At 38.1% G+C, this 15,177-nt stretch overlaps 1 protein-coding gene across 1 annotated transcript in view; it reads right to left on the bottom strand.

Annotated features, from left to right (window-relative positions):
- Nucleotides 1–41: 41 nt before the first annotated feature.
- atf6 (activating transcription factor 6) overlaps nt 42–15,177 on the bottom strand; it is a 31,144-nt gene continuing 16,008 nt past the window's right edge. Inside the window, exons 11-16 of the mRNA XM_068318689.1 lie at nt 14,999–15,094; nt 14,790–14,892; nt 14,022–14,092; nt 13,011–13,122; nt 9,775–9,859; nt 42–2,275 (exon numbers count right to left, since the gene is read on the bottom strand). Coding sequence (XP_068174790.1) covers nt 2,079–2,275; nt 9,775–9,859; nt 13,011–13,122; nt 14,022–14,092; nt 14,790–14,892; nt 14,999–15,094 — 664 coding nt within the window. The 3' untranslated portion in view covers nt 42–2,078. The remainder of the gene's footprint in view (nt 2,276–9,774; nt 9,860–13,010; nt 13,123–14,021; nt 14,093–14,789; nt 14,893–14,998; nt 15,095–15,177) is intronic.

Genomic DNA, 15,177 nt, shown 5'->3' on the forward strand with positions numbered 1-15,177 from the left:
CGAAGAGACTATAGGAATTTTGAAACCACTAGCAGCAGTTAAAATGGCTTCAGATGATCACAAGTTTCATTAGTTTTAATGCTGAGAAAAAGTAAAAATTCAAAAAAATAAAATGCATAGTTCCACAAATACAAAAGAAACCTCTACACTATGGAAAATATATACTGAAAATTTAATTTTAACTATTCAACTCCTTATTCATTAGGGTATCACTTAAGTGTGTTACTGTTGTGTTTAATGAGTCTCACTGAAAAACATGAAGCAGTTTTTTAGTTATGCTCCATTAACAAAGCCAAACACCAGAATGAGCTTCAAAAGATTGTGTTTTGCTCCAGAAAAGAAAAAAGTCCAACGGATGGATGGCTCAGAGTTCTGCATCCGCCCTCCTCACTTTGTCTGAAGTGGGGGAAAAAAAAAATCAGAGAAGACCAAAGCCTCTAATTTACTGTTATTGGATGTACATTTTGTTATTGTGTTTTTGTGTGTGTGTGTGTGAGAGAGAGAGAGAGTGGGGGGGGCAACAAAATAAAAGAGTGCAGATACGAGGTTTCCCCCAACAGCCCAAATGATGCACACAAATGGTTAAAATTACAGAGAAGCCAGTGTTTATTGTGGTTTATGCACAATAGAATACAAACAAAGCCTAAAAACTTTTATTCTCCTTCTACATTGTCCCTACAGTCAAAATTGTTGGTATGCAGTGACAAAATTGCAATGAATGAATCATTCTTGAAAACACATAAAGAAACAACACCAAAATGACCTGCTCTAAGAAAATACTAGCAAACTACTGACCAACATTTATGGGGATGTGTTGAACTTTTATCACCCGGACAACTGCAAAACTAAAAAACACAGGAGTATTACATGTTGTTTCAACAAATATTCCATATTGTATGTAAACCCCAATTTGATGATGCATAACATCTGATTTACTAATAATTTACCCAATATTGTTCAAAAAAAGTTACACATTACTGTATAAGGCATTCAAACCCAGAACTGATTTGAACAGATTCTGTATTCATAGTGCAAAATATTACTAAAACAAATTAGTTGTAGATAATTTCCACAAAATTAAAAAGTCCCATCATTTGAAAGTTTAATATAGGCTTAAGCGCACCAAATAAAAGTACAATTTAGCCAATGGAAGAAAAAGTCAGGACTGAAACTGTTTTTCACCAGTAGTTACATTCTTGTTAGTTCAACAGTTAATTAAAAGTTCAGGTTTTACATCTGATAAAGACATGATTCTGGGATAGAAGCTCCACCCAGTATATTGACACTAAATAAATCTCGAAACCACTCAAATTTGTGAAATATTTCCTTCCAATATTCCATATTCTCTTTATTATTGTATATTCAGATATAATTTCTGAATTCAATTAGCATAAAAGGTGCCAACAAAGCAAATCAGACAGATATGGAAATAAAAACTAAATAAATCTTGATAGAAGCGGGAGATATAATGCATATATCTGACACCACAGATATATGCATTACTGTTACATAACACAAATATGAATCCGAACCTAAAAAGCAGAACACAAAAAAGCTGAAAACATTCAAAATTTTTAAATTAACATAACACCAGTCAACAACATAGTGGTTTTCTTCACAGATCTCCTGAGTCGTCTCTGTAGCTGCATTGAATCTGTCTGGCATCTCTTACTGTCACTAATGTAAGCTGATTTGTTTGGAATCTCGCTGCTCATCCTTAAATTTAAAACAGCAGACTAGAAAAGAGCTGTTATGGGGAGAGAGTAAAAGATTTGTGTAATGACGGGGTGACTCAGGGTTCGATGCTCTGGCCCGGTCACTAAGCAATTACCCCTTTTGTGGAGTGTTTGGGGATACAGGGAGAAGTCAGGACTGCAACACAAGGAGCTAAAGACTAACTTAATATATCAGCTCCAGCGCTGATAGTTTGAACTACCTTAGTGTTGCAATGACTCAGTTTTATTCAAATTTAATCATAGATATGAAGTCAACGAACACCAGATTTTAAATAAGCATTTTCACATAAAAAAATGAGGTCTGTTTGTCTAAAGTTCTAAATACAGCTGTTTCATGTGAAATTAAGCAGAGCCCATTAGCACGCCAACTGGGGGTGTGGCCTGGTTGTCTGTCTGCGAGTGCTGGTAGAACTGGTCGGTGTCATTGACTCGGAGCAAAGGTGGAATGGTGGAGGACCTGATGTGGAGGATCCTGGTATCCGTTACCTCACAGTCAATCTGCATCATCACCTCATAGTCTTTGTCCCTTATGATGCTTTCTGTAGAGACAAGAGGGGAAGTAGAAGGTTTTCAGTTGTCAATGCATTCATAAATGAAGTGTTATAATGCCAAGGTATGAACGGTGTGTCAAACCTTTATCACATATGGGTCTTAAAAAACAAAATTTATGATCATTGATACACACCACTGTCAGATTTGTTTCAGAATAAAATGGTAACTATGTTTTGGCAGTATAAAGGAGTAGTGTTTAAGACAATCAGGGGAGTAGGATCAGGTCAGATAACAGGTGGAGTCTGGATGAGAGTCACAAACTGTATTTCTCCTACATAGAGATGAGCAAAACAGCTCAAAACAAAAGCAGGACATGCAAATCTGACACGATAAAGTAAACTTACAAGCGAGTGATACAGCGATCTTTTAAGCCTCTCAGTGAGTTCAGAAAAGAGAAGAAGAATGTTTGGAAACATTAAGAGACAGGAAGTGATTGATGCTGATGAGTCAGGCTATTGTGTGTGGACAGACCTCAGAGACTGAACTCAGTGCAGATGGTGTACGCTATCAGAAAGGCAAAGTTCAATATCAGAAACATTCTGACCAACAAAGTCATTAATCCGGCTTTATCTTGGCTGTTCAAGCTTGGATCAAGATGCTGGACTCGAGACAAATGGTGTGGTTCGTGGCTTCTGGCCTCTGCCTGCCTAAATTTGCTCAGCCTAGGGGAAGAACATCCTCTAAAGTGAACACGCATGTAAACTTCTATGCTAGAAAAAGGCTTTTTAACATCATGCTGACGGATCCTTTGTGTATTTACATTAACAGACACCTTTAAAACTCAGGACTTCCTATATATGCAGCTGAAGGAGTCAAGATAACATTCCCCATATGGAGCACACAAGTCAAACACTCCTCAATCACTTTTAGTGCTCTCGTATATGACCCAGAAATGGAGCTGTACATGTCTTAAAAATGCCTGAGGGTGCTGTAAGTTGTTTAAAAGCTGTAGTCTTTTTCCTGACACCTGTGCAAGACATCAGCTTCTTCAGCTGCATTTCCATACATGGCAGTTAAGAGTTTATCAGAATGCAGGTCACAGTTAAAAAAAACCTCCTTCTGTAACGGAAAAATTGCACAGATGCTCATATTATTAAATCAATTGTAGACGCAATGCTTAAAGTATGACTTCATCTGATGATGAAATCTCTTCTTTTGCACCTGCAGTGAAACTGGAATTTTTCAAATGGCTTCAGAGTTTGAATAGAGATCTCTGGAAATGATCCTACAGGTTAAGAGTTTGCCCTTTGCCACATTATGTCTGCCTCAAATTGTGCTTCTGCCTGATGCAGAACTGGAAAAGTTATTCACTGTGGATCTCCAAAGAAGTGGGTGAGGTCACAGCTCCAAAGCTCCCTCTTGATTCAAGGTCCTGTCCTTAATGCACAGTCAAGCCTGTGGAATCTGTTCAATTAAATTGCTCTTACATCACCATCACTCAGACTACAGGTATCCAAACTACGGTATGCGGCCCAACAGCAGCTCGCAGCCCATTTTTAATAGCCCACGGCAAACATCATGGAATATGGCCCGTGGACTAAAGATTTTCTGATCTGCATGCGGGTTAAAGGTCAGGGTTTATGTTCTCAAAGACAGACACATCCATTCACACTCACGCCTACAGAGAATTTTTGGAGTGATGGAAGGTAGCCGGAGGATATCAATAAACAAGAGGGAAACATGCAAACTCCGTTAAGAAACGCTCTTTCCAACATTATGAATAAAAAATGTTGCAAGAGATGACCATAAATGTTGGGATCAAAGAAACGCAAGATATTAAGTGAGTGCACAAAATTCTCATAGGAGTCAAGGGGAAGTGTGTCTGTTTGATTTGCGATGATACACTGTGATGTTAATGTGCAGCAGCATTATGAAACAAAACATGAAAAGTACAAAGAAAGCTAAACAAAAGGAAGCTAGCCAGCAAACTCAACAACAGTACTTTTTCCGTGCTTACAAAATACAATAGAACATTACCACTAAATTGAAACTCCTGAGTGGAGCAGATATGCAGCAGTCTTGGCTGGTGAAATCTCCCTCTGGGTGAATGGGTGCCGGAGTTTGTAAGACCTTGAAAAGGTGGCTTTTAACTGATTTGCGTACGCTTAAGTTACTAGTAATTTATTTTGAGTTGGTCATCTGTTATCCCATAATGAGATTATTATACCTCATAATTATTTTCAAAGTTACCAACAATTACAAAATAATAACACTACAATTTTGAGCCAAAATCTAAACCATTATTTAAACTAAAGGCACAATGATTACAGCCACCTTCCCTAAAATTACAAAAGCATCTAATTCTATTTCACCAGCTTGAGTTGCTGTGAAAGAGAAAACGTGAAACCACAAGGCCCTGCTTCAAACAGCAACTCTTTGAAGTGGATGGTCCACGTGGTTTCCATCCTCCTTTTACTGGTGCCATCTGGAGATCCTCCAGACAGTTTCTGTGACACCGTGAGCCGGCGTGTGCCGATAAAACCTCCATGTCTTACAACACACATCTGAGGAAACCTGAGAATGCACGTCAGGAGGATGGCCGCTGCCAGACTGGCACAAACTCTGAGGATATATTCATGACAGGAGCTTTTGTGAATATCACAAAGGCAGCAATTCATTCCCGGTATAATCACAAAATTCCAAGACATAATTTTGAAAATAAATGTGGGTGTAGCAGGATGTCCATTAGTTCAGTGGTCCCCAACCCTCGGGCCACGGACCAATACTGGTCCCTGGGTCAATTAGTACAGGGTACACAGTAAGAATACATAACTGACTTTATTTATTTTATTTTTTTTAATTATCTGAATCTGAACGATGGTTTATTTCGGAAAACTACCAAATTCTCTCCTCCACATCTTTCCATGACTCACTCTTGACGCTTGTCAAGATGCTTCTCTCGGTCACATGGCTATCTTCTCAAAGGAGCCACTCCAACCATTAACACAGAATATATTACCGCTAAACTGAAACTTCTAAGTTAGCAAAAAGAACAAAAAACAAACATCTTTGGAAAGTTTCTTTGCATAGGATAAAAGAGTGAGTTAGGAGACAGAAGGACCTACGACTGGCATTTTTGCAGCTTTCTTTTTCTTTAAAGAAGCTGCAAAATACCAGTTTTTATGCTGGTCATATCATTTTATATTGTTGTATTTATCCACCACATCTTAAAAGCCGGTCTGTGAAAATATTGTCTGAAGTTTAAGTGGTCTGTGGCGCAAAAAAGGTTGGAGCATTCATATCCTGACAATCTAGCCAGTTTTTTGAGGTTGTTTAAGTAAGAATTTCCTGCAAATATTGTCGTCTACAGTAGAACATACAGGCCAAGAAATAATGTTTTACCATAAAAAGTAATCAAGTCTCACAGGCACCAGTGAAAGGGACAGCCTCAATGCTACTGTAACACCACTGTGAGCTCTACTGTGGTGCAAACCCTGAAGAAAGTCTACTCATATGCTCGTAATGATAATATTACAAGTGTTTTTCCTCTATCCATTATCAGTAGTACAGCTGACACAGGATGGATTATCATGATGTTTGTAGGTATTGTGATGTGATGTACACTCAAGCTTTAAATGCTGAAGGGAGACAGGTACTACAGTTTTACAATCCAGTGATGTCTGTAGTTTAGGGCAGGAGGAAGAACATTTGTTTAATCCCAAAAACATTTGGGATTAATCCTCTGGGGATCCTGATTGTGATGGACTATTAACTAACATGGAGCCAAACCAAAGTACAGGAGGAAAACAAGGAGCGGCAGACATGGGGGAAAACTGAAAGGAACAGAAGGTGGAGGGTGCAGCAAGCGCTGGAGAACAACCAGTAAGTCAAACATCACTGGGGCAGGTGGAGACAGTTGATAGCGGCAAATATATAAAACCCTCTGGGACCCAAAGTGGCCGAAGACCAATCAGCCGTGCACACTGTATTCATGAAATGCAAAGTGTATTCTTTGCACAACTGTTCATTTCATGTGGACTTGATTATTTTCCAAGTAGTCTTAGGTAACCAACAAATTTCTTTAATTTGCTGTAACAAAATCAGTGAAGTGTGGTGGTGTGCAATAAATATAGTTGATTGAGTCATTCTCTTCTTGTGATCTTTTTACTCATAAATACTAAATATTTTATAAACAACATTTGGTGAGCACAACTCATCTTCATCAGCTCTTGCCACTATGCCTGAAAATACATTGATGCAGGGATTAAACCTTCAGGTCGGCAAGAGTAAACACCCTTAAGAGTCCTACCGAGGATGTTTGTTTACAGTATATTAAAAAAGCAGGACAATTTAGCCCTAAACTCCTCCACTGGAGCTGTGTTCTGAACCCCCAGCAAAAGCTGCCTGTTAGTTACAGTACACTTGTACGGTACAATCTCATAGTAAAAATAGACTGACCTACAGTCGCGGCACCAATGATGTCATATCCAAAACATTACTCTCATCCAATTCTGCCACTTCCACTAGATCACTGTGCTACTTTAAAATCAGAGGATTATTAAATAAACAGGGAATCCAGTCCTTATGAGGGGCCGCTGCACAGCCAGATACAATTTCAGAGAGTCAAGGCTGTCAAGGTCAAGTAACTTCCCCAGCACCCCCGAACCATGACCATACAGTGGGACAGAAACAGTAGACAGCTTCCATTTAAGTCTCTATCTTTGATGTTTAGCTATTGACCAAGACAGACCAAACTCTCATTGTAGATTGATAGAGTTGATCTATCTCCTCCAGATGAAAACCATTTAGTGAAAAGAGAGGGAAGACATTCCTAAAGGACAGCAGCAGCAGGGAGCTGGAAAGAATTATCCTCCCCACTGGAGCAATCCTGCCTCATAAAAGGGACAGTGTTTCTGCTTTTCTTGGGGGTATCACTCAGCTAAATATGTATGCTTGCACTTAATCACTTCAATATTTCGAAGTAGAACAGTAAACATTTGAAAGGCTATCTGAAACCTGTCATTTGTGTGTGATGCAGGGATTTAAGTAGAAGGATGGAGGACCACGTGGGTGTTGTGCCATTGAAGCATCACCAATGACTTTTTGATCTGCTGGCTTGGTTTAGAACTCCAGTCCTTGCTGTCTGGTCAACAAAGTTATGGCATCTGAGGCTAAAGCTCCTGTATATAGAGCTGTGGTTCAATAAAACTGGTGTTAACACATTCAGATAAAAGACACCTATTATTCCAACAAAATAAGAGTAAAGCATACAAAGCTCTGGGAGAAGCACAAAAAGACTTGTGGTAGAATGTGTTTAGCAGATACAGTCATCCATTGTGGATCATGAAAATTGAAGACCCCTCTATTAAACAGACTACACCTAATATCTTTCCCTGAATGCAACCTTTGTGTGCTCATTTCAACAATTACCTGAAAAGGAGGTTTTGGATTACATTATTTACTGCAATTTCAGTTGTCCATCCGACCGGCACAACCCCTCACATTCCTCACTGACAAGACCAACCAAGAACAATGTTTATCTTCATCAATCTTCCTCTCCGAAACCGCCCTTTAGAAAAAGAAAAAAAAAGATTTCCCTATGGCCATGCCTTCCCTGCTGAGTAGGAGGTTCATATTCCACTGACTCACTCGTCTCAGTCTTGGTTCAAACACTAATCAGATCTGCTGCTGGTCTTTAGTCACAGACAATACTGGGAAAGATAACAGACACACATGAAAATATTGGGTAAAAATGTTGCGTTCACAGCCAACAACAACAAACTGTCTAAGTATTTGCCAACACCCTGCATAACGCAATCCCATTTGAGTAGGCTTCTTTTCATTTCGCTATCCTGCAGGCTTTCTGAACAATAAAGCCACGTGATAATTGAGTTGGCAGAAAACTATTTTCACTGAAATCCCCAATGATCCCCAAGACAGATTTAAGGACCATGGAGAAATGATATGATGAGCTCACAGAAATTTAAAACATGTATACTTAAAGTATTTGTCAAAAAAGAAACATGGGAACAAATTTGCCGAAGAATGTCCAAAGGACAAATGTTGAGATACTGAGGAGTATCTCAGCTACATCATCTTTTTTTGTTTCTCAGGGCGAATGGTCAAATAAACAGGTGATTGCCTCTCAGATTGGTTGGTGGAAACACCATCCCCTAACAGCACATCAGGAGCACTCCACCAAGACTAGGTGGAAATGAAGACGTGGAGATGAACTACAACCCTGCTACATAATATGAAAAAGGATCATGTGACCATTACAGCAGATGTTTTGTGTGGTCTGCTCAAACTAAAGAACTTTTTTTCAAAGGCATTTTAAGACCATAAAACCCATACACCTGGATTAATAATTTGATACCAGTGAGTTTTTCATAGATGTCCCCCTACCTCATATCTAATTTATGAACACACTTATGCTGAACATGATAAACAGGTTTACAGTGCATTAACACCCAGAGAGCAATTGCAGCCAAGTAGCAATCTCCACAAGTAAAAAATGAAGTCAATGCAGGCTAAAACTGAAGTTCCTCCAACAGTTACTAAAACAGAGCCAATCCGCATTTCCAAATATCCAACTTTGCAGCAGAAATGACAATGATTATGGCCTGGCCCAAAAACTTAATCTTGATAACTAATTTCATTAACTCAGTTAGGAATCAGACACTGAGCTTCACAACGGTTCTTCAGAAACCCCATGGGTACCTTCAGAGACTACACCCATGTTTTATACACTCTAGAATTGCAAAAGTAGCTTGTCTTCAGACTTCAAACTTCCACACACTTGCACTTCCCTTGCCTGTGGTTCTGCATGGTAAGTTTCTTTTATTGGGTGCTTTGCACAAAAACACTACTTTTTCTCATTTACGAAAACAGTTGCTCTCCGCAGACAAATGTAATACCAAAAACACAAGATGTTATAGCGTGTTGGTGTTAATTATTATATTTATAATAATAAACAACATAATTTAAATAAAATTTTTGTTCATCTACCAAAACAAACCTTGGAAAGAATCTACAACCAGAAAGAAAAGAACAATTTGAAGAAGATATTTCTTGAACGCTCTTGTGGTTCATTCAGAGGCTACAGACATAATCAGATGCTAAAGGACATGAAAGGCCTCAGATTGAGAAAGTAGTCAAACACTCAACTAACAAGAAACTAAAGTTTTTTATTATATTATAATATTATTATTATTATTATATTATTATATTATATATATTATTATATTATATATATATATTATAATATTTAGTTCCCAAAATAAAACATGTTTTTTGTTTAAGAGAAACTCCTGTTGTAAGAATGTAGATTATGCAAAACAAAATACCAACAAAAAAATGAAAAAGGGACTCCAATCACAACAAGGGTTCATTTTAGGTCCTTGAAGTTTTTCTAGTGCCTTTGATCACGAGTAATCTAATTGTGTAAGAAAAAATATTTCTGAATGAGCATCAAGCTAGGCACTCATCTGTTAAATCATGTTGAGTGACCAAACTCCCTGTGTTGTGTCTGTGCTTCCATACATACCATTTATATTCATGGCTGGCAAAACCACAGACATTTTCGGCCGACTTCCCTTGTTGTGGCGGGTGGCAGGAAGTAAAAGATGATCCTGAAACAAAAAAGAAACCAAAATAAAAAATTGGAAAGAGACAAAATGGTTGGATGAATGGAATTTTTGATGAAGAACTAGAGCTGAGATCTATCAAAGAACTTGTATTAGTAACTTGATGTCATAAATGCTTAAAAAATAACGGTTTTAACAAAAGCCTTTCTACTCCCAACAATATTTTTCTTTGACTATTTTATTACTTAATATCAAAATTTCATGACTATTAGCTTTGGTCCAAATTACAGTTGTTAGCCTAGAAGACAAAATCAAAACGACATTAAGTAACAAAATCATTCAGGAACAACACTGACTCAGGTTTTTATGTGAGCACAGCATCTAAAATGGGATGTGGTAGAGAGGAATGCTAACATGCAAAGACAAGTGTGACGCACAGGCACCCAGACAATGGTTGTTAAGCTACAGTTCAAAAGCCAAATTTAAGTTATTCTAATGCTTGTTTATTGTTCAGCACCAAAAACCAAGTCAAATTTCTTGTATGTTGAAACTTACTTGGCAATAAAAAGCTTCTCCGGTTCTGATTAAATCATTTACCCGTTCTAATACTTGCATTAAAATTTTCATGAATGGAATGAATCAGTAGAAGATATTGCTTATGTTCAAATGTCATCGGAATGCAATATTGAAATGACATGCAGCCTAAAGACGCTGTGATGAAGACTGGAAATCTAAGTAGCTAATGGAGGCACTGAGGTCAAGAATGTCAAGATCCTAGAACCAATATTTCCCATAATGCAACTCAAAAGTGTCTTTCATTCAAACTGCCAGGCCTCCTAAACACCCACTTATCTGAAGCCCCACACTTTCATTTTGAAAGTTAGACTTTCCAATTTGAGGTAACCTTTTTAAAACATTCAGAGTTATTTTGTTTTTTTAAACTAATTACAGATATTATGCAGCTGCCATTACAGGATTGTGAGATAACTAGATGATATGTAAATGTGATGTTATAAAAAACAGAGCACATATGGGGGGAAGTTTATGTGTCACTGTCTTCTAATTGTCTTCAATTGAATTTTGCGCAAGTTAAGAGGAAACCACATTTACTGTCATCAAGGATTTGATGTGATATAACCTGTAAATCATTAAATGCTAAGAAAGAATCTGACTGACTGTTTGGAGTGTGGCAGGAAAACACCAATTGTGTCAGCTTAACAAGCAAGTTGGTAACAAAACAGCTGCAGCTGCCATGACAACAAGTGAACGTTCCTCAGACCTTATGGGGTACTGTCCATAATGAAAGCAGCCAGTGTTTCCATCACTTCAACCCCAATGCACACTTACAGAAAGCCACAGGTGTTAAAACACCAAATGTAGCAAGACCGCAAAATGACAAGAGTAACAGCAGTTTCATATTTTGGCTTTGTAATGTTTTCCATTATCTCACCTCGTTTCATACTCCAAGTCATTGGAGGTGAAGTTTGTAATGAGAGCTTAAAGTAACGTCAACCTAATCACACCCATCTCTGGGTCGGCCATAACGACAGACAGTGACCTCAGCCGAGGGTGATATAGGGCAGAAGAGAAACATTTTTGCCTAGAGGAACAAAAGTCCAATTTGGTAGGGATTGGTTTTAAACTCTAAACAAATTCCAAATTTAATCCAGAGCTTTGGCAGTCTTGTAATAAGATCATACCGACTGCAACAAAATAATGAAAGCACGCCCTTTTCCTGTCTCTCTCTCACACACGCGCGTGCACACGCAAACGCACACACACACACACACCCTGAAACCCAGGAAACAAAATACATGCAAATAAACTGAGAAAAGCTGACAAAGGTCTAGAGAAATTAAAAAGGTCACACTGAGTAGCAGGCCTGTAATCTGTGCTCTTCCACTATCTATTATGTCTTCCAAACCTCTGCCATACTTAATTATTAATCTTTGATTAATCTAATCTTTCCCACTTATTAAAACCAGGACAAATTCACTTCAGTATGTAAGGCCTAAGCAGGGATTTGTGATATTTTCATTTGTTTGATGTGAGCGAAATATGAGAATAAAGACAAAGTCAGAACTATTAGAAATCAATCAACAAGTTTAAATCTGGTTTTATGTTTTCTGCTGGAAACATTCTCTTGTCGAAGTCTTGATGTAAAGTGAAAATGCATATTTTAGTGGGCTAAACAAACAATCAGAGAGAGAGAGAGTGATTACCTTGTGCTATAAGGAAAAGACATGATATTTACAAAGCAAACAAGAAGTTAATAGTTGGTTACAGCCAGACATGCTTACATCTAAATTATCTCTGCAGAAACATTTATGAAAAATACTTTGAAATATTTTGTTTAACTGTGATTCATTTACGTGTACTGCGTAACACCCTAAGCACTAACACAACACAAATCCAATAGAGACTGAAGGACAGCACTTGACCTGTGGAGGACCTCTTCCACCCCCCAACTTGGGTACACCATTGTAACTATTGTTCCTGTTGTTAGCATGCCAACTCTGAGCCAAACTTTTGGGACTTGCTTGGTGACAAGAGGTCTTGATCTTTGACCATGTGCTTCAAACCCCCACCCTGCTGAGTAATTTGAAGGATTTAAGGGCTTAAACACCCCGTCTATGCAGAGGTGATGAGTGTCACATGAGCTTAGAGACACAAAGTAATTTTTGAAAGAAATCATTTTCTCTGAGTATGTTGTCCAAAGCAAATCTTACCAAGACGGAAAATGAAAAACAGGTTCAGTATCTAAAATGTGGGAAATTGGCAACGTGAATAAAGATGCAGCTGATTAATAGTGATGTCACAGCTAAAAATCTTAATCACGGTCTTGATGATTGCAAATGATGAAAGAAAAGTGGACCGGGAATAAGCCAATTACACCCTTTGTTATATTTCTGCCATTCCTCTCCCGAATCACAATTCTTCATCGTAAATCACAATTCTTCATCAGAAAAAATGCTGTACTCTGCTTAATCGTTTTCTCACATATTAATGACAGTTTAGGAGAAAAGACAGGCACACAAAATGAAATCATCATGAAAACATCAACCATTCGTTCTTTCATCTGTGGAAACTTTGATGGAAATCTACTTTCAAGTTAATTTATGTTATAAAATTGAACACTTTGTGAATCAGCACGCTCCTCAAATCAGTGTAAGAGACCTGAGAAGTTGAAACTCACTCTGCGGAAAGACACCACGTAGAACGTATCACCACGCCGATTGAGCTCATCAAAAAAGTCGCTGTATGTGTGATGAGGAGCGTAGTATACCTGCAGCTCACTGCCAGGACTCCTGTTGGTAACAGAAACAAGACAATCATCAAACAAGACATTATGCAATATGTTGAACAAAATATTGATATTTTATATGTTGAGGGTTAAACCCAGAGGCAGACACATCACTTTCTGGTCTGGTATCATCAGAATAACCAAAAACAAATAATTTATATGGACCAAAATTTGCTTCTTTCTAAAGGATTAGATTTAAAAAAGAAACAATACAGACATTGATAGTCAGAGACATGAGGAGGTGCATCTAAATAAAACCTCAATCCCCTCGCGTGACACTCAACACTGCATTGGTTTCCTGCAGAGATGAACTGGTGAAACTTCCCTCTTTTATCCTGTAGCTATGAATGTTTCATAGACTTAAATTTACAACTGAAAATGTTTTGGCAGCTGAACAACTATTCATTCTTTTTAAGAACGACTACATGATGAAGTATAAAGGTTCCTTTTGACCAAACCACAAAGCAGTACAAGGGTCAAACTAAGTAAGAAAAAAAGTCAGACTGTAAAATCCTAAATTGGGTCAAAGACTAAAATAATAAAATGTGGGCATAGATGTATATCCCATTACAGTTACATTTAAAGATCCACTGGACAAATACAACTTTAAAAGAATGAAACATCCAATTTTCTTGCGTTTACAGTTGTTTTTGTTGTTTTTTGTAGCCTATTTCTGTGCATCTTGCTGACAATAAACACGCCAGTGTGCAGATTACAGCCTGCTGGTTTTAGTGCTTTACAACATCATGGTGGTTTACCACACAAGTAGTCCGCATTTGTTCTGCAATCACCAGTTTTTCTCCCTGTAGTTGTCTGAGAATAATTAAAGCCACTGTAAAATTTGAAAGGGAATTTGTTTATAAGGAAATTAAAACCTGAATGCTTTCTGACACAAACACTCACTTTTCTGCAGCAGATTTTGTGTATTGGACGGTCACAATCTGGGCACTCTCCGCCTCTTTATTCTCAGTTTTCTGGAAATATTAGAAAAAAATCAGAATGTCAATGCAATAGCAAACTCTTGGCAAGCTTATTGATGATTTAAAATATCTAGATACCAGCACACACATTTTGTGGCCACTTCATAATGTTGACAATGATCAACATCAACAAGTTTCACATGTTAAAATACTAAGAAAGATTGTATGTGTGTGTGTGTGTGTGTGTGTGTGTGTGTGTGTGTGTGTGTGTGTGTGTGTGTGTGTGTGTGTGTGTGTAGGTATAAAAAAGCTTAATATAAGTGTGAAATAAACACATCTACATTTCTATTTATAGTTAGTGACGAATGGGTATAAACACACTGGGCAGCTCCTAGTGGATTAGAATTACTGTGACACATTTGGGAAAAAATGATGGAAAAAAGAGCAGGTGGCACTAATCCTGCAGCTCCCCTCTGAGTCTTGTGTTTACTTTTTCAGGACTGCCGGATTAAACTCATCCCAATAAAGAGAAATGGGTTTCAGAAAAAAGGGGAAGTGTAAAATTAGGTGAAACGGTGATAAAGGAGAGGCTTTGGTGTGCCAAGAAACCCTTTATACTAAAAGTAATGGCCTAAAATATAAGAAATGTTTAGTTTGTACTCTTTATTGCAAACACTGAGAACCATTCTAAATTTTACATGGTCCATTTGATATGTTTTGCTTTTTATCTGGACCTGCTGCTGTGACTTACCAGAATGGTCCTGGAGGGTTTGTGATCGCCGTTACTCATGTGCCTGGATTTGGTCTGCTGAACTTCATGACGGTGGACCCAACCCCTCAGCTCATAGGCCAACCTGCCAATCGAACAGTGTTTGAATTTCCCAAAGTTTGCCAAGATCTGAGAGATGTTTTTTGATATTATGCAAAAGAAGGCCACATATTCATGAGTTCCTCACTTACTCTAAGCACTTTGTCCTGTTTACAGGAGGCTGACAGGCAGGAGGTGGTTTGAGGAAGATGGGCTCTTTGACCACCATCAGAGCTTTGTCCTCATATCTGCATCACAAGAAAAAGCAGAGAGGGAGTTACATGATGTGACAAGGGCTTACATCTCAAGGTTGTTAAAGATACTCTCAAAG

The sequence above is a fragment of the Antennarius striatus genome, chromosome 7 (assembly GCF_040054535.1).
Source record: "Antennarius striatus isolate MH-2024 chromosome 7, ASM4005453v1, whole genome shotgun sequence".
Lineage (NCBI taxonomy): Eukaryota > Metazoa > Chordata > Actinopteri > Lophiiformes > Antennariidae > Antennarius > Antennarius striatus.